This window comes from Hippoglossus stenolepis, chromosome 22 (assembly GCF_022539355.2).
Source record: "Hippoglossus stenolepis isolate QCI-W04-F060 chromosome 22, HSTE1.2, whole genome shotgun sequence".
NCBI classification, from domain to species: Eukaryota; Metazoa; Chordata; class Actinopteri; order Pleuronectiformes; family Pleuronectidae; genus Hippoglossus; species Hippoglossus stenolepis.
In genome coordinates, this window is record NC_061504.1 from 10,668,163 (window position 1) to 10,691,193 (window position 23,031).

The window sequence follows — 23,031 nt, forward strand, 5'->3', positions numbered from 1 at the left end:
CGGTGTCCCAGTTGCGTTCCCATGTAGTTTCCAGCACGCTGCTCCGAGGGCTCCCTCCCTTCACAGCGGGGCTACCAGCGGGCGGAGCGCCGTGCGTGTGAGCTCCGTGTCGGATGTCCGATGAGTGGAGTGACGCGTGTTTACATCCACACGGGCCATCGTCATCCGCACTGAGGAGGCGGCGGAGGAGGGAGAGAAACGTGTCCGCTCCCTGCGATGCATTGATCGGAATAAAAGCAGGATCCGGGGCCGCGGACCATGCACCGGGAGACATTTCTCCTCCAGAGAGGAAGAGAGTGAGGCAGCAGAGTTTTTAGAACATGTCCTGAAATCATCTTTAACTGAGGTATGTTTGTTTTATACACAGGGAGCAATGTGGTCAGTGCTTCTGCTGGGGGGGGGGGGCATTGATGCGTCAGTGAAGGCAACATTTAAAAACCTGCAGGTTCTTGGGCTCCTTCTAAAAAAAACGACTTCAGTTATTTCAGAAAACAAAGTGATCAGATGTTGTTGCATAACTTTGTTTTGGGGATCAGATGCATTCAGATGAATTCCCATCATCCTCCTGTGGAAATCTCCAGGAAGATGCTGCAGAAAATTGAATAATGTCTTTTTTTTGTGGTCACACTTCATCATCAAAACATGTTGTGACCCTGGAGAGATTCTCCACATGATGCACGAGCCATCTGTGTGTGTGTGTGTGTGTGTGTGTGTGTGTGTGTGAGTGTGTGTGTCTGTGTGTGTGTGTGAGCCCTGCAGTGATGAATCTCTTAATAGAGTTTGGGCTTTAAGCGCTCACTCAGCAGTGGTTTTAATCAGAGTTCCTTCAACTGAGTCAGACAGCCACAGTGCAGACTGAGGAGTCCTTGAAGCACACGTGTGATGGACACAAGGGCAACACTCATTCACTCACAGCCACTTCTAGGTTTGTAGTATGAGAATGCACATTGGGGAAATGTGTGTACTCGTGCACAGGATAATACACTATGAGATCACAGATGCACTTTCTGATAAACTAAACTCGTCACCTGAACTACATTTGCTCCCTTATTCTTTAATGACATGTTAATTTACCATTTTACCACATACTCAAGCATCGTTTATCAAATCCTGACCTTGTCCAACACTTAAAATCTGCTTGGTTTATGTCTCGTAGCCAGTAAAAGATGTTGTAGTTTCCAAAATATCCCATTTACAACTATGGGACTCAGTGGAGCGCATATACCTCCGGCCAACAGTCCAAATTCTTAAATATCAGTTCCCTAAATATGCCAGTTTTTCTTATCATCAAGACCCATGAATTATCCCCTGGGAATTGAATGTGTTCTTCCCTGATCCATATCACATCCCTGCACCAAGTTTCATGGAAGTCAGTTCTGTTGTTTTTGTGTAATCCTGTTCACAAGCACACAAATCAACAAACAAATGGACGCAGATTATAACAAGGAAAAGTAGCAAATTCTCACATTTGTGAAGCTTCAACCATCAAAAGTCTGATTATATACGGAAGAGCAGCTTCAATCATTTTATGAAAATAGTCGCTAACTGACTTTCAATGTAATCAGTGATTTGGATTAATCACTGAATCAATTCTTCAGTATTCTCACCTTGAATCAACCCGAATCTCTGCAGGTAAAGTGACGTCTCTGAACATCCCGTCAGTTTTCTAGATCCAGGCTACGTCTACAAATCCCTCCGACCGTTTCCCCACTCCGACCATTTAACTTTTTGAATTCACAATGCATCGATTCAACTTTTATCCATTCATGCTTGTGTTATTATTTGGGGAATAATCACATAAAGATCTGTGTCAAGAGAGAAATGATCATTTTAAAGATTTTCACGTTGTTAATCTAATCCAGAACCCCCCCCACCACCACCACCTCATGGTCGGCTAAGCTCCGAGTCTTACAGGGTTAAAGGCTTATTGTCTCCACCAAGCTGATTAGTTTTAACTTTTGAGACTGCAAGGTGGCAATTTGGTCACTCAACTTCATTATATGCTGGCCGCTGCCATGTAGCACTGCTGGAAATAACATAAAAATAATATAGAGTTGGATTTTACTGCTGTTTTCCATGCGTCTGCAGCAGTTTTAACACAACCAGAGCAAGTGGTGACGTACCCAACCGCCTTTTAACGTCTTCCCACTAATTTGGATTAAAATGCACATCGATCACCATATGTTGCATCCACGCTGAACGCCACACCGCTTGGCCACATTCAAATCTTACATACGTTTCTGGAACGGATGATTGACGCTACCTGAATACGGAGCTGTTGTGTTGTGTAGCGGTTTCACTCAGCTTATTCCAGCTTGTGTTAAACCTGCAGCCGCCTCTCTCCCCCTCACCTGACAGGGCTGATGTGGAAGTAATCTCTAAAAGGCATCTCCGCTCAGCAGCACACGACCGACGAGGAAACCGAAAGGAACACGGGAGGCTGAAACGTTACGATTGCAGTATGTGGGAACAATAGGTGGAGGAGCATGCGTTTCCTGTAGTCCAGTAGTATTAGGAGGAGGCGCAGGATACTCCATCAGGAGAAGTGCCATCTTGTCCGAGCACAACGGTCAAATCCTAATTAAATTTGCTTCTTTATATTAGAAATACCTGCTGACACGAGCAGCTCCCGAGGCTATTTTTAGCCTCGCTGGCAGCGTGGCTCCAGGAGTGGCAATGTCAGTCACACCGATGGGTCTCAACTACTGCCAGGAAATTTAGTGCAGTCATATTATATTATTATATTGTTATCTCCGCCAAGGAGGTTATGTTTCTGCCCCTGTCCGTTTTTATTTTCAGCAGGATTACGCAAAAACTGCTGAACAGATTTTCACGAAATTTGGTGAAAGGATGAGATATGTGGCCGTGAAAGAACCCATAACAGTTTGGGGCAGATCCAGGACATTTTTTATCACTTTCTTTAACATTGCGAGATGTGAGAGGTGGATTTTTTTTTTTTTTACATTTCCCCAGATTTCTAGAGAATAATTCATAAATCTTAATGAAAACATTTTGGCGTGGATCTGGATGAAGAGGAGGAACCAGGACACAACACCAAAAAGAAAAATATGCATAAACACAGACAAATAGGGAGTAGCACTTAAACACAAGGCTCAAGGCTTATCCTTAAAGGGAAAAAGGCGGTGTGTGGGGCCTGAGCTTGGCCCCAGTATTTTCCACAAAAGGCCTCCAGGCTCCCTCAAAGTCACCAGAGGATCCACATGCAGCAAGTCTCAATTTCTCATCTCAAACGTTTGACATGTTGCATCACCTCACTGAATCCAGCTGGGAGGGTGAGGAGATCTCATTAACCCGAGTTTAGATCCAGAAAGTTTGTTATTGTTCCCACCCGCAACACCAAAAAATGGCCGTCATGGGATCTGGCAGCGGACCACCACCCAGAAAACTTCAGATGGTGTCTTTAAACGTTAAACAACACCCAGAAATCTTTTATCACTCTGTGAGATAGGGCCAACGGTGAAGGTATGCGCTCTACAAAGTGCCATTCTAGTTTCTAATGTGAAGTGTATTCATTTAGCTAGAGTGAGGGATTAATTTCCACTTAGGCATGTGAACTAAAACCTTCCATCTGCTCCAATTCAAATTATTAAATTGCCTAATCTCCACCTGCAGATCAGCTGGGAGACGTTTCCGCAGCGACCCCACTTACTATACCTCTTGATCTCGGGAAACCCCGCTGCAGCGAACACCTCCGTGCTTTCTCCGAGGCCACATTCAGCGGAGACAAAGAGGAAGTGACAGGAAAGCACGGGTTTGCTTCTTAATTGTTGCTGATTGTTTTGGTTTACTTTCCCAGACTGTGCCCTCGAATCAATCCAGTCATCTGTGTAAAGCTCGGACAAAGGCAGAGCTGCGTCGCCATGGTGAGGGATTGTTTGCATCCAGCTAGCCATGTGGGCACGCACACACACACACACACACACACACACACACACACACACACACACACACACACACACACACACACACACACACACACACACACATACACACACACACACTGCAGCATGCTCTTTTGTCCGTGCACCCCTTGTTTCTGTGGACCCCCTCCTGCTGCCGCTGCCTCCTTTTTGCTGCAAAAATTGGCCTGTGGTTGCGTCATCGTCTGTTGTTGCTCATTGCTGCTGCTTCAAAAAAGCCTCGTCTCCTCAGTAATTTTCACAAGATGTCATTTTTTTTATTTTTTAGACTGACATCAGTGAATTCAAAGGAAACATGTGACATTTGGCAACAAATTAATTGGATTTTCGTTTTTTGTGCAAAGTTTTGTTTTGTTGGCAGGCTGCCGGATATGAGTAAGGGTCAATGGTTCAACCCTGATCAATGAGTTTGTTAAAGTTTAATTTAGCGACGGGCTGAGAGCGTTCAGCCGAACACGGCAGGAAATGAACCCCTTGATGGGTATCAAGTGTGGCACTAGAAGCTTTTCTTTACATTTTTCAATCTTAATATCTTTTTAAAGCTCGACTCAGGGCTATTAAAGGAGCTTATGTGCTGAGCTGTCTCATGAACTGTCCACGTCTGAGGGAACATAAATAAGAAACACTACGTGCCACACTGTGTCCCCTCCCTAGCTCTGCCTTTCTGTGGCATCCTGAGAATGAAACTTCAGGGGAGGCGGACTGAAGTCACCGCTAAGTTTAGCTCGACGGTTCACAGCCCAGACGACACGGTATTCTTCACGTCTGAAACATAAATGGCTGCGGCAAAAGTTGTTGATTCGTACTGACAGCGTCCAGAGCAGAGACACACTGTATCTTTTCAAATCTTTTCTCGTATAACCTCGACCAACTCTGCCTCTATCTCCTCTACTGAAGAAGCAGCTCTTTCTTTAGTTACACACCAACTTGCTATTACATGACAGCATTAAAATGTTGGTGTTTTCAGGGTGGATCTATCTTTGTTTTTGAAAGCAAATAAATGAACGACATGTCTCCACAAGGGAAGCCAAAATATTCTGGATGTGGTTGCTGCCATCTTGCACCGGTGACATCATTTGGAGCCAGTCTCAGCTGTCGATCCCAATGTTTTTATAGCAACAAAAAAACAAACTTATAAGAAAGATTAACACTTGAACAAACGTCAGACAAAAAACATCTTTGGAAAAAACTTGACTTTTTGATTTGGTGGAAGGGGAACATGAATCTTTTGTACAAAATGTATTGGCAATCCAACCATAGTCCCCTCTGCTGAAGGTCATTGACTCTCCTGCATAAGAGACCAACTCCGTGCTGGATTCTCTATGAATTGTTTACTACGTGTCGTGAAGTAGGCATGTGGAGGGATGAGTCTGTTTATTAAACTGTGACGAATGGAAAAGGAAATACCAGCATCTCCAGCACCTTTCCCACAGGTTCTGAGGTCACTTACCGTGGAAATGTGAAGCTCAGTGAGCGGGGCCCATCGCTAAATATGGAGGTTTACATTTAAAGTGAGGCTGAACCAAAATAGAAGCACACATGTCGCAGCATGCTAATTTGTGTGTACGCACCATGTATAGCCTGTATGATTTATTTATCCTCTTGGTGGCAGTGGGGGCTTCAAAGGAACTGTAATTTAGATCAAAGTCATAACCAGAGAGAAAGTGGAAATAGTATGTAGAAAATATAAGCAAACGTAGCACAATAACAGCAATGGGGGGGGTGAAATGAGCAGCAGTGGTGGTTCAGGCATGACGGTGTCCTAATGATTCGAGTGTTGGAAGTTATTAGCTGGGTAAAGGAAATCGAAGATCGTTTCCACAAGGAAACAGACTTCAGTAGCTGTGTTGTTGCCAATGTGGTGCATGTTGTTCTCTGACGTTACAGCTTCTATATCCTGATCAGCGTAGCTTGTAGGAATCAGATTTTGATTCTCACCGGAGTCATCGGTGTAGAGCATCTCCGCAGCTATGAAAGGGATCAAAGCTTGTGAACATATAGATCTGCTTCGGTTCCGCTTCGCAACCTCCGAACATCTGCTCCTGCACAGCTGCCTGCTCCTATGGCACTGTACTGTATGCCACCTCTGATAAAATCAAACATCTCCCAACATATGTTGTGATATTTGTGCCAAGGGGCCAGTGAGAACGAGTCAAGGAGGGAAAACTAACCATTGATTGACCAAGAAAGGAAAGTTATTAGTGTGGTCGGTTTGACCTTATGTCTTCTATTTCTATACGCGTTGTTTCCACTTGTCTGCACTTGCAGCTGAAGATGTCTTGCATTGATTTTTCTATTAAATAGACACTGTAACCTTCGTGGCAAAGGTGACTTATTTACCATTTTTATAGTAAGTGTCTAGAGCCAGTGGATAGAGGCGTTATGTTATTGGGTTGTCAGTCCATCCATCCTATTCTTGTGAACACAGTATCTTAAGAAATTCTTGATGGAATTTCTTTAAATTTGGTACAAATGTCCAATTGGATATAACGATTAGCCGATTAGAATTTGTTGGTCAAAGGTCAATGTCACAGTGACCTCACAAAACGAATTGCTTGCCTTGAGAACATGATATCTCAGGAACACTGAGGCAAGGGGATTTCTTCACCTCTGGTACAAACGTTTACTTGGACTCAAAGATAAACTGATTTGATTTTGAAGGTCAAGGTTACTGTGACCTCACGACACCTCGGGAGAATCCTCACTTAGACTCATGGATTAACTGATTAGGTTCGGGTGGTCAAAGGTCAAGGTTATGTCACACAAAGCATGTTATTGGCCTCTGGAACATGATATCTTAAGTCTGCCTTCTATTTTGACCACTTGTCATTTGGACTCAAAGATTAACTGATTAGACTTCAGTGGTCAAAGGTCGCAGGGATCTCCTATTAGTCTGCATTTTTTTTTTTTTTTATGTAGACCAAAACTGCACTGGTTGGCTGAGACACACAACCAGTTACCAGGTTGTGTGTCTCATTAGGGCTGTAATTCTAGTTTTCAACCTAATTTATATTGGTTGACTGAAGCAGAGTCTCTCATAGCTTAAAGCTTAAATCTTTCACCTTAACTCATCAACATATGAACGTTAGATTCTCTCGAGTAATGAAATGTTTAAACAATATTTGGATTTTAGTGAAGTAGAACCAATTTAGCTCAGATTTTATGACAAGTTTCTGATAATTGTTTTACAGATGTGTGAGCGACTTGAGTACGACTTTTCACGTGTGTGTGTGTGTGTGTGTGTGTGTGTGTGTGCGTATGTGCGCGCAGATAGAGGGAATCAGGTTTACAAGCCTGTGTGAACTGGCTCTTCCTGCTGGACGAGACCTCAGTGTGATCTGGATATCGCTCGTCATTGAATAAACACTGGATTACAACATTTCGACCTCAGCTGTGAAAGTGGAGAGTGTCATCACATCACCTGTTTGGACACTGTGTGTTTTAACAGAACCGTGTCTCAGAGCTGTTTGTTAACAAGCTGTAAATACACAGGGGTCTAGTTTTGATTTCCAGTAAAGAGTAGATTCAGATTATAAACACTGGTTCCACTCTGGACACATGTTGGCTACACTGTTGACGAGAGAATCTTTTTAATGTCAGATTCTATTTAGATATTGTGCAGTTTGATCAGAAACACCTCATAAACTTTAAACAGTACTTCTACACTGTATCTTTAAGGTATTTTGTTTGTGGGCTTATATTTGTGCTGTTGTAATGTTGCACTCTTTCTTTAGACCACCCCCAATCTCCCTCTCTTCCTTCCATTCACCTTGCCTTCTTTGTTTATCCATCTGCCCCTCCAGAGTGATTTGTCTTCCTTTCCTTTCTCGTCCACCTCTATTCTGTGTCCCACCGAGCTGTATTCAGGGTAATAGTCTCATTTACTGGGCTGTAAACAGGTGTCAGGGTTCAGATGCATCCTCCTGTCTGCGGTTACAAATCGTCCTGCTCCGCACCAAATGCAGGCCTTGCCCTCGCCAGATGCCAAGGAGCGTCCAATGTAATGCGGTCTCCGTAGGAGGAGGCCTCGAGGGGGGAGCAGGAGCTAAATAGCAGGAGAGATTGGAGTCCCATTCCAGCTGTGATAAAGATGGAAGGCGCCTAAATTGTAATAAGGGAGGCCTGAAGCCATATGAAAGTCAAGGATCAGAGCGGAGCTGATGGCCCCGTCAGGAAAAAAGAGCGCTGCCGCCCTGTAGGGTTGCATAAGTCTGAGCATTAGGCACCTGCTCCCTCATTGCTCTGCTGCTCTGGCCCCGCTGCCGTGGCCTTGCCAGCTTCGTAATGACTGCCTCGCTGCCTGACGTGCTTGTGTCAGCAGTTTGAAATGGCTCTCGTTCTGCGTGCATGCAACTGCTGTAAGCCCCGCACCGACACCGGCGAATGAAAAATATATTGAATGGGGCCTGTTAGACGGTCGCAGTCGCTGCACCACAAGTGTGTTGTTGCATTCATTTATCAGCGGCGCTACAGGAAACTGCCTCAAAAGAACAAGTGTTGCAAGTTGTTGTGTTGTTGCTTTACATGAGGCCGGTGTCGCTCTGCACAACTGTGTAGTTTGTGTGTGTTTGGATGATTTATTTATTTTACCTAACTGAAACTGGAGGTTGACGAAATGTGAGGCTGTGGAAATTTTGTTTTTATTGTGACAATATGATCGCATTGTGTTATTGCTTTACAAAAAATTGTTTTACAGATTGTGCACAGTGGGTTTTTCGAGCTTTTTAACTGAAAACCATTAACTGCTGTGGCTGGTAACACACGTCATTGTGGTGAAATTGAACCAAAACAGTGCAGTTGTTGCCATACAACCAAAACAGTGAGCTGAAAGATGCTAAAACTCTCTGTGCTTGTCACTATTAAGTTATCTAACCTATTCTTAGTATGATAATATTTGATGCAGCATCAAGGTTTTTCCTTTACAAGCATTGAACAAATCTTTATTCTTTTTTTTTCTTTTAGGATGGACATTAAATCATCATTAGCGCCCCGCAGTGGTGTGGAGGTATGAGGGCCTCTGGATGAAGGCCATGGAGCTGAAAGTGTGGGTGGACGGAGTGCAGCGCATCGTGTGCGGGGTCACGGAGTTCACCACATGCCAGGAAGTGGTCATTGCCCTGGCTCAAGCCATCGGTAAGATCTAAACTACTTTTACTTATGTTGCTTGTTCGTTGGTGGCAGATACTTTAAAATCTAAGATAGAGGATTGTAAGATATTAACATAAAGTATTGGTGACTTGATAGGAAATTCACAGGCCAATATAAATACACCAAGGTCTTGGAGAATCCAAAAGGCAAACTGATAACTGGACAAAGACCACCACCACCACAGAGGAGTAGATTATAGATGAAATCTTCTCCATCTGGCCTTTTAATGCCGAACAACAGTGCAAATAATATGTCGTCCCACAGAGATCCCAATGGGGACACTTTGTGATGTGGACTGTGTCCAATATTGGCCCGGGCAGGTTGTCAGACATAGTGGAGATGATAAATTGCATGAAAATGAAAAGTGACTTGAGGGCACAAAGAGAGATTCACCACAAATGGGCTGCACAAAAACGAAATGAGCCCGACTGCAGACGCTGCTTTATTGACATGTTGACACTGAGTTGACACTCTGCTTCTGTTTGTCATCACATGGATTGTGTTGTGCGTGAAGCTTTGTGAAGTCAATGAGGAGATGATTTTTTTAAATTGAGAGACATCTTCTTTTTTTTTAAACAGATTTAGCGCTTAATTTCTCACTAAAGTCATTGATGTTTTTCCTCAGAGCTAAAAGGATCATGCACAGTGACAGTGTATCAGGAGTCATGGCTTTCACTGTCCTTTGTGTCCCCTGTGCCTTTTGTCCAGCCCAGGCCACTTTGATGTGAATGGCCGGCTGTGGTGATGAATGTGCCTCTTTTACGAGGACCCTTACTGTGCAAGACGAGGGTGAGGGTGCAATGGGCAGTGTTAAGCTGTTATCTGTATGTGTACACACAAGAATGCAGGCGAACCCACACAATAACACACACAAGGGGCCGTGAACCATTGAACCAAGTCCTTTTCCCGACACAGTCAGTGTTTGTGTTGAGTCTTCCCACTGTAAAGTTCTTTCACTATACACACTGGTGAAGTTCTTTGAATCTGCCCACGGTGCACGAGCGTGGGAGAGTTGTAAAAGAGTTTTGTCTATTTTATTTCTCCTCACTGTAGAAGAAAAGCAACTACTACTACAACTACTTTTGTAAAAAATCTCAAACATGATTGAAGAGCCAAGGTTTTTGGCTGCATGCTTAGTATTTACCATTTTATAAATAATGTTTTACCACCGTAAAGCTTGTGTCATCTTCATAAAAAGGAAGTGAAAGCTGCGTTTCCAACTAGTGTGTTCAAGTGGGCCAAAAATATATCCTTGTGGGACACCATAGGTCAGAGGGACCTCCAAGGAAAAGGCAACTATGACAAAGAAGCTTGTGTTACGAGCGGAATCAGTCATAGGCATCATCCCTAAAGAAAATCCTTATTCTTACTGGATCAGTTATTCCTGTCACTTCATAATAGTGGTATTTAGTGACGAGGATTAGTGGATCTAAGTGATTAATTCTGATTAATATAGAGAAGTATTGGTTTCTGTAAAACCTAAAATTGAAAATTAAACTGTGGTTTGAAGATTGAAGGTTTTATAATCTATTTTTAGGATTGTTTATGTGAAGAGGATAAACATTTGCATGTGTAAACCAGCAAGAGATACTAATCAGACCAACTATCTTAAAATGTTTCTGCAAAACTCAACCAGTGATGGTAGACGATTAAAATGCAGAACCAGGGTTGGCAGTGCACAAATAAATAGACTTGGCAAGCCAGATGAGTGTGTGTGTCTGGACTCGGTAGATCTGGACAATATCATGTGCTGTAGCTCTAAAGAAACAGCATGAAAGCTGCTCTCATTGGCCTTTTTGCCCCAGGTCGCACTGGCAGATACACTTTGATCGAGAAATGGCGTGATACGGAGCGCCACCTGGCTCCAAATGAAAACCCTGTGGTGTCCCTCAACAAGTGGGGTCAGTATGCCAGCGACGTGCAGCTCATCCTCCAACGAACCGGCCCGTCTGTCAGCGAGCGGCCCGCCTCCGACGGGCAGGGTCGCGTCCCGGAGCGAGGCTTCTACCGGCAGAGCCTCCCGCCTCTGGCCAAGTTCCGGCCGTCGGGGTCGGACCACTCGATAAAACGAAGGGAACCCAAACGCAAATCTCTGACCTTCACTGGAGGGGCCAAGGGTCTGCGGGACATATTTGGGAGAAGCAGAGATGCTGAAGGTAGAGTGCTGTGTTAGTGCTTTTATTTATTTTGTCTATCCCTCATACTGGTTTCATTCATGGTTTATTTCCTTCCCTTCCTCCCTCTACTTTTCTACATATCATCAAACGTTTCGTCTCCCACCTACCTACCCACCCATCCATCCATCCAGCCAAACAGCCCCAGCAGCGCAGTGTGAGCCTGAGCCTGAGCAGAGTTGGAGGTGGTGGAGTAGCATCTGTGCCTGGGAGTCCAGCCAGAGAGCTGAGCCGGCTGGTGCAGCTGCAGAGAGACAAACTCCAGGCCCTGGAGAGCCGTCTGCTGGGCTGCGAGGCCGAGCTGGGAGACTGGGAGGAGGCCGCCGGCGAGGCCAACGAAGTAAAGACAAACTACAGCTGCCAGAGCTTTTACTTACAGAAAACTCTAAACCCACATGTCCTCAAATCTATTAGCTTTTACACCGTAAATCAAGCATTTCTCAACTCATCTCTCGAGTATTTTATATTCTCTTTGGGTCGAGTTTCCAAATGAAATCTTTTTTCTCTGTCACCAGGGAGAAAATCTGGAGGAGGAGCTGCTGCTTTTGGAGCAGCAGGTGAGGAGGAACGATGCCGAGATGGAGGAGGAGGAATTCTGGGAGAACGAGCTGCAGATCGAGCAGGAGAGCGAGCGGCAACTCCGGCAGCAGCTGGCTGAGCTGCAGGGCCGCGTACGTGACTGTGAGGCCCAGCTTTTAGAGTACATAACGCGCATACAGGTGAGCGTGGCATTGAAAAAGACGCCTTCTGATTCCACTGGATTCACAAAACAGCATGGAAACCTTCTGTATTTTTCTTTTTGTACAATCTCACTGTGGATATTGAAGAATAAAGTAGTTTGCGAAGGTAATTTTCACGCCTGGCTGTCTGTATTTATTTTCTGTGATGTTGTGCAGAGCATGGAATCAGGTCTGGAGCAGGAGCGGCTGCAGCAGGAGGCCGAGCTCAACCAGAAGGTCAACGAGGAGGAGGTAGAAGCTTCCAGAACATTCGTAACAACATGCAAACTCAACACATAAACAGCTGTGGAGCCTCTCACTGTCTGTCCTGCAGAAATTACTATTAAACCTAAGCTGCACAGAATCTGCTAAATTAGCCACAGGGAGATTTCTTCCAGACAGAGCAGACTAGAAAGCTCTAAGTAGACTGCATACCTCAGCTAAGGCCCAATAGTCCCCTTAATTCCCCTTAAATAGTCTCCTTTAATTAAATTCAATCAATCCGCACCCAATTGCACACCAATATCAGTCACCCTGACTTTTCAGATCCACGAACTATTCCCTGGAAAATCTGTGAAAAAACATTGTTAAAGAATGTTTAAGAAAGGGATTAAAAAAAAATTCCTGCATCTGCCCCCTTATCCAGATCTGCACCAGAGTTTAATGGGTTCTTCCCGGAGCCATAAACACATCCCTCCACTACGTTTCGTGGAAAATAGTTAGAGGAGTTTTTGCATAATCCTGCAAAACAAACAAACAAACATAGCCTCATGTGGGAAAACGGAGAGAAAGTGGCAAAACTGTTGCATTTAAAATAGATTTAAATGGTTGATTAAAAACAAATCACTACATATGTATAGCTTCCATTATAAATACAGTTTGTGACACTGCACCTTTTTTCTTTCATCTTAAGGGAACTCAACTTTAAGCATCAGAGTCCTCCTGCATGTTTTAACAATGGAGGATGTGTGAATCACCTTTGGCCACTTCCTCTATAAAAGGTTGTTGCTGCGTTTCAGGTGCGAGCTCAGCTGGAGAAAGTGAGGGCAGAGCTGGAGACGCAGAGCCAACAAACGGCGCGGCTGGAGAGCAGCTGCAGGGCGTTGGAACGCTCACTTGGCCAGTCAGGCAAGAGAATACAGGTCAGCTCCGATTCTCCTGGCTCCTGTTTTATTCAGTTTTATTAGCGCTGTAACCTCAACAATACATTTTTTTTGCACCTTTTAGCCATTTGCTGCTGTCTGATTTCAGAAAAATGTTTTAAAGTACTAACTCAAAAGTTTGGCGCCGCAGTGTGAAAATTGTACCCGGCAACCAGGTGGAACTGTGGAAATCTAAGCTCATTAAACCGTGGGCAGTGAAGCGAATTTTAATCTCTGGCTTGCAGGGATGCGAGGTGGATCTTTTTGGCTGCATGCGCCCTAGTATGAGTTAAAGTGCCGTATGTGCAGGCGAGGTCCAGCAGGGTGTGGGAAGCGTGAGGTAATGAGAGGGGGAAAAGGGAGCGAGGGGGGGGTTCCAGCATTCTTCGCCTGATTAGAGAGGGGCCTGAATAAGAACACAATCCCTCGCCTGCAGTTGCGTAACCATCCGGCAGCTACGTTTCTCTGTTGCCGTCTCGACTGAGCTCTGGCTTCTGCAGAGAATGATACCTTATTAATTTCCTCACATGAAAGATGCAGATTAGAGCGAAAGCAGCCTTTCTGCACCAGGAAAATGGCCTGAAAATTGGGTCTGGACATTTTCTGGATTTCACATGTGAAGAACAGCAGCAGGAGATGTGTGTGGGTCAGATGCATTCGCAGCAACAGCAAAATCTCTGGTGAGGGGTGGCACCCGGGTAGAACATGCAGGAGGCAGGATCTGACGTATAAATTATCTCCAATCTCGTCCTCTTTTAAGGTTGACATCTTCGTCTGTGTCTTCAACATGTATGATGCCTATTTTACATCCTGAGATATATGTAGTCTTCTTGTTTTGTGTCCTTGCAAGAAAACCACCTTTCAAAATGACTTTAAATTCATTACTGTTGTTGTCTTGGTGTCTTGTCTGTTTCTTTCCGGCGCAGGAGAAAGAGCAGGAGCTGGAACAGCTGACTAAAGAGCTGCGACAGGTCAACCTGCAGCAGTTCATTCAGCAGACTGGTACCAAGGTCACTGTGCTGCCTGCTCGACCTGCAGGAGAGGACAACACCACCGGCACGTACACACACACACACACACACACACACACACACACACACACACACACACACACACACACACACACACATATTAGTAAGATCAATCATCATTCTGAGTGAGGTACTCTATATATTGGTTTTACATGTGTATGAGCACAGTGCCACCTTGTGGTCATCCTGTGAATTACAGGTTAGGCCAGTCACAGCAGCTTATGTCTATAACCCTGTTACATGGAACTAATCACCAGCACCTCTGAGAAGCTCAGTGAGTTTCACAGTGAGTCAAAAAGAAAATAAATCATTTTAATTCTCAAAAGAAAAAATCCCAGACAATGTTTTTTGTCATGTAGAAAACACCTGGCAGCTTCTTTACAGACGTGAAATGAATAAAACTGAAGTAATAGTGAGTAGTTACCAAAACTAATTGCAAAAATACCAAAGGCAGAGTCTTTAATCACAAGAATAACATGTCTGACTGTTTGAATTACTGTTGTTCATCCTCTGTTAAAGCAGGAAAATCCATTTCATGTTTGGCTTTTAAACCTCTGCTGTTTCAGAGGTGGAGTCTGGCTCCCTGAACAGACGCGGCTCGTCTCGTCTCTTACCCAGCGACCTCCGCACTCTGCAAAACACCATCTCCTCCAGCCTCAATCCCGAGGGGATCTACGTGTGACCCAGGGGACCATCATGCTTCAGCCTGGTGTTACTGGACTGTTTTCTAACTGGGAGTGACCACATAATCTGCTGAACTGCTCCTGATTAACGCACTGCAACGAGCACAGCTCCAGGAGGATCCTGTGGAGGATCAGTGTGATATCGTGAAAGACAAGTCTGATCTGTTTTGCATCTTTTTTTGCACCACCTCTTCCTCCTCCATCTTACACGGACACTCCAACTGATGTCAAAACCCATTTGCAAGCAAGCATTTAATGAGTGAAGACTCCTCTTAAAAAAACAAACAAGCCAGCAGACATTTTCTTGTCAGGTACGGAGGCTCGAGGTGGATAAACCTTTTATTTTTTAATGTCGTCAATCATGAACTGGAACTGCAGTTTCAGGATGCAAAGTGTGGACACATGTAAACATGTAAGAATAGACAAAAAAGAAGGTATATGCATGAGCATGCACAAACCGTGACGTCACACCTGTGCTATAACTCATAGCCATATCTGATTGCCTTACTCTGGTGTTTTCAAACCAGACGTCAACAGGTCTAATGTTAAAAAGAAACTCAAGGTAGCTACTGAACACTATGCGCCATATTGATTTAGTATTCAGGTGATCAGGTTGATCCCTTGTCACGGAGACCGATGTCAGTGTAACTCAACGATGGCTTGATCCTTTTTATACCATGACTTTACTTTTTGAATTGATTTAAACAAACAATTTACATCGTATTTCAAGTTGCGGGATGGCACAGTGAGCAAGTGGTTAACACAGTCGTCTCACAGGTCTCCGGTTTGAATCCCAGCTAAGCCAGGGTCCTTCTGTGTGGAGTTTGTGTCTGTGTGGGTTTTCTTTGGCTTCCTCCCACAGCCCAAAGACATGCAGGTTAATGAAGACTCTGAATGAGCTGTAGTGAGTGTGAGTGGTTGTTGTCTCTGTATGTTGGCTCTGCGATACCCTGGCAACTAGCGTGCACCCCATCTCCTGCCCGATGTCAGCTGGGACTGGCTCCAGCCGCCCTATGACCATCAAAGAATAAGCTGTATAGATAAAGGATGGATGGATGGATAGATTTTCTGTTGACTAATATTAACTCATCTGATAAAACTGGGCCACAAAGTAAATTCAGCAGCTTCTTGACATTTTTAGTGAAACTGTGGCTATTTTTCTTCAGCCTGAAAAATGTTGCCAACAATGACTAAATACTCTGTTCGACCACTGGGTGGTGACAAAACATATATTATTTAGCCAGCTGAAAGTTAACTGTGTGAAAGTTAGTCCTGCTCCCAGATGATGTTTTTTTCTTTTTTTTTCCTGTCTTTGTTCGTTTTCATATTGTTTTGTGACGAAGCCTCAGCACTTTAGCTCCCAGTGTATTTACCTGAGGTGCAATTTACGGTGTTGGCCAAGACATGTTTCACTGTGTTCATCGAGCAGGGACACACACACACACACACACAGTATTCGTTTGTTCCATCTGACTTTTATCGTTTTAACCAACTAAAGATGTCATATGAACCAAAGCTAATGTAAAAAAAAATCATGAATAGTTAGATGAATGTACTTTTTTAAATATGTACGCAGCTTATTCAGATTAAGTGTATACTTAAATAACTTGTGAATAACAAATTGTAAATGTGTACAAAAATATATTCAATCATAAAAAAATATATATATATATATATATCAATAGTGACATGCACACAAATGCCCAAACTAGGGATAACATGTACACTAACCTAAATGTGTGTGCATGCGTGACTTCAGTGCCATACACAGTGCGGGAACTTTTTCTGCTTCAATATGATTTGTGCACAGGTGCAATCTGTACTAAACCTGTTCGCAAACCTGAATTTCTCATCCAGGATTTCATTTCTGACGGATTCTCCCTGAGCTTCACCCGAACACATGCGAAGAAGCTGGAGTTTGTTCTGCTAACGCTTAAATAACACAAGTGAATTCCTGGCTCCGGTGTGGAGGTTGCCGCTCCGTTGTTTGCTCTGCAGTGCTGAGGTTCCCCCGGAGGAAGTCACGTCACGTATCTCTTTGGAATAACGGCATGCCTTACTGGAAGAAAAACTGTAACTGATTTCACATCAGTCTAGTCTATTTTTTCAAAGTAGATTGAAGTCTATAATATGCAGAGTGTTAAAGGGGTTAGGTTCTAATGCTGCTGTTCAATAGGCAGCTCTGTGTGCATGCTTTGTGTGATTGGTTTTAGTTGGACTCCTATTAATAGGCTAATAATGTTATAATTCATTTGGTTTTGGTTTTGTCCCTTTTTGCCTTGTTGACATTAGTTAAAGAACAGTGTATATGAGCAGGAAAGAAAACATCAATCATGGATGTACATGACATCTCTGTTGCTTTGAAACCTGACAATACATTTACCAGCATCTTATTTCCCCCTCAGACACTTTGCCAATAATTGTCTCCGGCCGTGTCGTCGGTGCTGCTTCTGGGTGAAAGTGCATATCCAAATGAGATGATGGAGCCATTATGGAGACAGCCATCAAGTGGTTCTGAAAGCTATTTTAGAAAAATGTCACGGCTCAGGGATATTTCAAGACACAGAATTACTGGGACGAGGACGAGCGCAGAGTAATTAGTGGATAAAAGCTGTTTTAGCTGCGAGACACAACACAACGAGCGCTGGTTCGGAACTGAAGGAGATGTATCGTCTCTGCCGGCTCATGATTAATGTCTCAGCTCTAGTTCCGGTTTGTATTGACGTGAGAGATGCACAAGAGTGAATGAGAGGCACAAACTGGGGCAACTTCAAGCCACTGGGTTTGTAGCATAATGCTGAAACACTCAAGTGTTTACATGCATACAACGTCATGAAGCCAACATCACTAACATGCATTAACTCTACGCTCAAAAAAGACACAATATTGTTTCTTATTTCAGCTTCTGTATTTGTTTTTAGCTTTTACTACTTACCATTTATCCTTTTGGTTTTCATTCAGCCACTGTGTATGAAAGACATTGAGATCAAATTGAAGAATAATGTAAAATACATGAAATGAATCAAATATATTGACAGAAATGACAAATGAATAAACTGCTATACAGTGATAAATGCAGGTTTTTTCATATCTCGTGGATATTAGATACAAAGCATTAAATAGACACTTGTTAGACCCTCTAACTACCTCACACCTTAAACTAAAATATGAATATTATTTTTATATATACCATGTACTATGTTGACCACTGTGTTGCCTCGGCAACTCCTCATGCAGCCCTTAAAATAATGCCTTTGTTGAGCATTATGGATGTTTTACTGCTCGCCTGACAAAAGCCAGCTCCCATTTCTTATAAAGGAGCACGAGCTGAGATTTCAGCTGCTGTAGATGTCCTCATGTCTTACCAAGAGTCCAGAAGCCAGGTCCACAGAACCTGCTACACGATGGCTGTTCCTGTCCTGTAACTGTCAGCTCACAAAATGTAATAATATAGAATAACTGAGGTCTTAAAACTAGATGTTGATACAAAACCTTTACAAATGAAGTTCTTGCCCGTACCACTACCCCAACCTTCAGTGTTTCAGTGTCCTCATCCAGCACCCAGCCTCATGCATCCCCCCAACGCCTGCACGGTGTCAGAATAAATTAGAACAACTTGACATCCTGTATACAGAATGATTGATTGATTTCAATGTTGACCTTTTTTTTTTTAATCCAAACAATTTGGGTTTATGTTAAATTAAAGGAACATTTCTAAATTCATCGAAAACAGTTGAACAGTTAACAAGTGTCTAATTTTCAGGACATCGGACCCATAAATGAAAGAAGAGATGATGATGATGATGATGAAGGAGGCATGAAAATCAAAATGTAAATAAATGATTATAAAACAAAAAAACACAAAACAATGTTTGAATCCTTGTGGAACCATTTGTCATTCGTGCTTGTCCGGTGATAATAACATCAATAAAGTTGGTGACCTGGTGGTGAAAAAAATCCTGGGACAACAAATCAAACGCACCCTCCGCAGCACCTGAGTGAACAACACGTGGAAGTCTCGTTTGTTTGTTTGGTGTCTGTGATGTTGGAGATAAACTGAGCCTCATGAAACTTATCTGTCATTTTACTTTAAAAACCAACAACGTAGATATGAGCCAGTGAGCTGCTGCAGCAGAAGTTAGCCAGTGGCTAGCAGAGGCTAACAGCTGTGAAGAGGCTAACACAGGACAGAGCAGGTAGGATACAAACACACTGGAGCTACTCAGGAACTGTTAGCAAGCTAAGCTAACTGTTGTTTGTGTTGACTTAATGTTAATTTGTGTGTGTGTGTGTTGGTTCCCCTCATGTCAACAAGTGTTAGCCATTTAAATCCGCATCACCCAGTTTATATTTCAATATGTCTCCATCTGCTTTTTATCTGAATAAATATAAGTCATAACTTAACTTTGCGTCCCTGGTCATCGTAAATTTATGTATTTGTAAAAATCTTGTTGCCAGACAGTCATGATATTTAGACTATTATATTCAAAGCATTACTATTGTTTCTGATGTGTTTGGTAGCTTATCTCTAATATCATTTTTTATTATTATTTGGAAGCTAGACTATAATTAACATGATTCATGGATGGGGATATATAACATTAAACAGTTATCCTCATGACTTACAGTTGCAGCCTTTAACTTTTACTGGTCCTGATGCACTTTACAATTAAAACAAAGTCACAGAAACATATTTTTTAGCAAATAATAGGTCCTGGATATCAGATCGGTTCAAATTCAAAATGTATAGTCTGGTGCATAGCTTGCCTCTGTGTTTGAAAACCATCGAGCAGATCGCTTGTCATGTCAACTTCCATTGAACTTGATTTTTTTTTTGGAAGAGTGACCTTTAGTATTAGTCGCCAGCATTAGGTGAACTAGATTTATTATTTCCGGGAGTGCTTAAGAATTAGCACCCAGTCGCATCTGTTGCATCTTGAACGAGCCCGAGACGCGAGGGTGACATTTGCAGTTGTCTAAACGAGAAAGAGATAAAAGCAGGGATGACCTTCTCTGCATCTATGAAGGATAAAAAACACCTCCCTTTTTGTATATGTTGCTGAATGGCAGGAAGCGGAGCCACAGCCGGTTCTTTACCTGCACTTCACAACACAGGTAACTGTCAGAATCACTCCCAGCTCCCTGCCCAGTCGACGTTGTGTTCGAAGACAGACTCCTGCCAAGCTGGATGGGAATCGAAGTTTCTCCAAATACGGCCCAGTTTCAGATTTATTTTCAAGTTTCGGAGAGACACTTTCTGATACTTTACAGAGTTGGAGAACTTTGGTTATTACGCGTCTTTGTGAGAAATGGTATTTATCCTCAGTCTCTCCCCAGTGTATTCCAGGTCTAATACTTTAAATGGAGCTCTAGAGCTGGGTCAGAGGGGCTCTGATTACATCTGTGACCCTCTCACACCAAACCACACTAGAAGATTTGTCGCGTTAAATGCTGTTAAGTTTTTTTTTAAACTCCAGTTGTCTCCTGATGTTTATAAGGTGCCATCATTAGATTTAATGGTGAGCCTTTTTTGGCAGACGTCACTTTTGCTGATGTATTATACCATAACTCATTAGGGAATAGAACTCCTAAGGAAGTGACAGCAGCTCCCAGCACGCAGGCACCAGCCAAACCTCCAGCCATTAAAAGACAACAGTTTTACCCAGTTTAAATCTTTAGCTACTGCAGTGGGAGGCTTGAGGATTAAAACGCTTAAGTTACCATTTAGATTCAAGCACGGAAATGATTTTGCGCCAATTACAGTAAATACTAGTACAAAACAAAAGGTAAGATATATAAAAATACAACTTTTTAACCATCCCAGTGCAAAATTTGTCCTGGGAAGAGTCATATTTGGTTCTTTATCGCCCGCTCTACTGATATAATGTCTGGAAGGTAAGAGTTTATCCCGGATTCATACAGCTAATCAACTTCCCTCTAAGCTCTATCGGCTTCTCTCTCTATCCGGGGTTCTGCTGATTCAATCAGGCAGTTTAGTCCCAGGGCTTCCAATAACATCAAAGTAGTCAGATTGTTATCAGGAGGAAAATCTGTACAATCCCATAGTGTGACAAGACGTTAGTGGGAAACTGTCTGGATGGAGATCTGAGATTTTATGAGTTATCTGAAAGTCTCCTAAAAGTGCACCGTGTGCATGGGGATGAGTTTGTGAATTAAGATGCAAATGTCACACCTCAGATGGATTAAACAACTGTGTTTAGAATAATTTATAGTTGCGTTGAAGGATTGATTCGAATATGGCGTGTGTTTGTGTGGATAGCTGCACAAGCCATGGCTGATGCTGTCATTAAATAGCCCCTTGGCCCCTCTCCTGAATTTGTTTACTCTGCACTGGGCATGGGAGTAGGTGGCAAACAGATGGGCATCCATGAATTATGGAAATTACGGGCTTTGATTAACCACCACACACTCTGCTGGATAAAAGTAAGTCCGGGGTTGCCAAGTTATGTGGTGCCCTGGGCTGTGCCGTCAGTCAGGCGGCAGTTTGATGGACCTGATACTTGGCTGATGTTGTTTACAGGGCAATCTTTAAAAAAAAAATATCGAACAAGCTAGTATTTCTAATCTATTTTCCTGATGAGTTTGGTGCACGAGGAATAAGCTACTGGCTGTTTCCACATTCTCAGGTTCACTGGTAATTTCTGTCCCTTTTTGGTAGAACTGTATAGATTTATGCTAATTATTGAAATACTACGTTGACGTTTTGCTATTGCACTGTCTTGCCACTGTCTCATATGGTAAATATGGAGCCATAAGATAATTAGCTTCGTTTAGCATACTAGGTTTAAACTCCAGCACCTGGTTCTGGTCTCATTATTTGACAATATAAAACTGAATAATGCTGATTTACAAATGGTCCTATTCAAGCTTATTCCTGGAAAAACACTGTGAACACACAAACAAATTTGGCTTCTCGTTTCCCATTTGTTTCTCATTTGTATCATCATAATCATAATCCACCGCAGTGTTTGAAACTGAAAACATTCATTCGCAGGGCGTGCTGCAGTGTATACTGTAATCATGGTACATCATTTATTTAATCCTTCAGCTGCTTTCATCAAATGAAGTCAGATTTTTACAGTGTTTAATCAAAGCTCCTCTTCTTTCTTTAAAAAAGAAAAAAAAAAGCTTTGATTCAACACTTTGATTTGTTTGAAACGGCCACAAATTTTGTCTCAGAACTGGCCTTGCAACTGGCCTGCAACCAACACCCCCGCACCTTTAGCATCTGACCGCCCCTCCACTATCACCACCAGCAGCCAACACACACACACACACACACACACACACACACACACACACACACACTTTCCCCATCTCTCCACTAAATGAAGAGAGACAGTCTTATCCCGTAACCAACACGGAAAAGCAATTAAAAAGGAATTAAGGGTGTGCAGGGAGAAATTGGATATGATATCTGACGCCTATTGTAAATGTCAACGTTATTACTGTGTTGTTGTTTCCCATTCCTTTGCCGCCTTGCCCGTTTTCAGGAGTGACAGCCCATAGTCTGCTGGGCTTAATGAAGCCGTCTCAGCAGCCCCGGTCTTGGTATGTAAGGTGAAGAGTGCTGCTTATCCTCCTCTACATGCAGCTCTCATTAAGATCAGTTTCGCCCGGTGAATAGTAACACCCCCCCCCCTCTTCTCCTCCGTCTCCCTCCTCAAGCAAATGTCTGTTAAACTTATTTAACACTCTCGCCCCGAGGTGCTGTGAACTGTTACTCTACTATAGGTTTGTCTAATTGTGTTTTCAGCTCAGCCAGCACCATGGAGGAGGAGTGATTACCGCTGGTATTAGCTAATGGGATCCTTAATAAGACAAAGTAAAACACCCAGAAAACATTTCTATGCTTCTTGTGGACATTGTTTTGGTTTGTTAAAAAATATAAACCGCAGTTCTGGGCTCCTGAGGAACTACATTGAGCCGAGCTGGAATCCATTCATTCCAATTCCAAATCCATCAATATCACTATAATGTGACTGAGTTATTTAGCTTTTGTTTTGCTCCAGTTTTGTGTTTACTTGTCCGGAGCATTCCGATGGTCAAGGACACATTGATTCCGTGTGTGATTGAGGGAAGTGTTTTCTCACCTGAATGGTTAAATGGTGTGTAATTATATCGCGCTTTTCCAGTCTTGATGAAGCTTCACATCACATCTCGCACCAAAGA

General features: G+C 43.1%; 1 protein-coding gene across 2 annotated transcripts; it reads left to right on the forward strand.

Moving 5' to 3' along the window:
• rassf8b (Ras association domain family member 8b) lies at positions 1–17,916 on the forward strand. Of its 2 annotated transcripts, XM_035147358.2 has the most exons (10): positions 1–346; positions 3,818–3,884; positions 8,904–9,074; positions 10,895–11,245; positions 11,398–11,603; positions 11,779–11,982; positions 12,160–12,234; positions 13,002–13,124; positions 14,051–14,180; positions 14,722–17,916. In XM_035147358.2, exons 3-10 carry the CDS (start codon positions 8,963–8,965, stop codon positions 14,835–14,837), a joined length of 1,317 nt encoding a protein of 438 aa, XP_035003249.1. In that variant the 5' UTR covers positions 1–346; positions 3,818–3,884; positions 8,904–8,962; the 3' UTR covers positions 14,838–17,916. The 2 variants fall into 2 exon arrangements, with proteins under 2 accessions (XP_035003249.1, XP_035003250.1); XM_035147359.2 differs by lacking the exon at positions 3,818–3,884.
• The last annotated feature ends 5,115 nt before the right edge of the window (positions 17,917–23,031 follow it).

Bases quoted from the DNA above. Each gene is read 5' to 3' on its own strand.
- rassf8b (XM_035147358.2), top strand. From the start codon at position 8,963: ATGAAGGCCATGGAGCTGAAAGTGTGGGTGGACGGAGTGCAGCGCATC. The intron at 9,075-10,894 runs GTAAGATCTAAA...TTTTTGCCCCAG, and splicing joins TGCCCTGGCTCAAGCCATCG to GTCGCACTGGCAGATACACT. The intron at 11,604-11,778 runs GTAAAGACAAAC...CTCTGTCACCAG, and splicing joins CCGCCGGCGAGGCCAACGAA to GGAGAAAATCTGGAGGAGGA.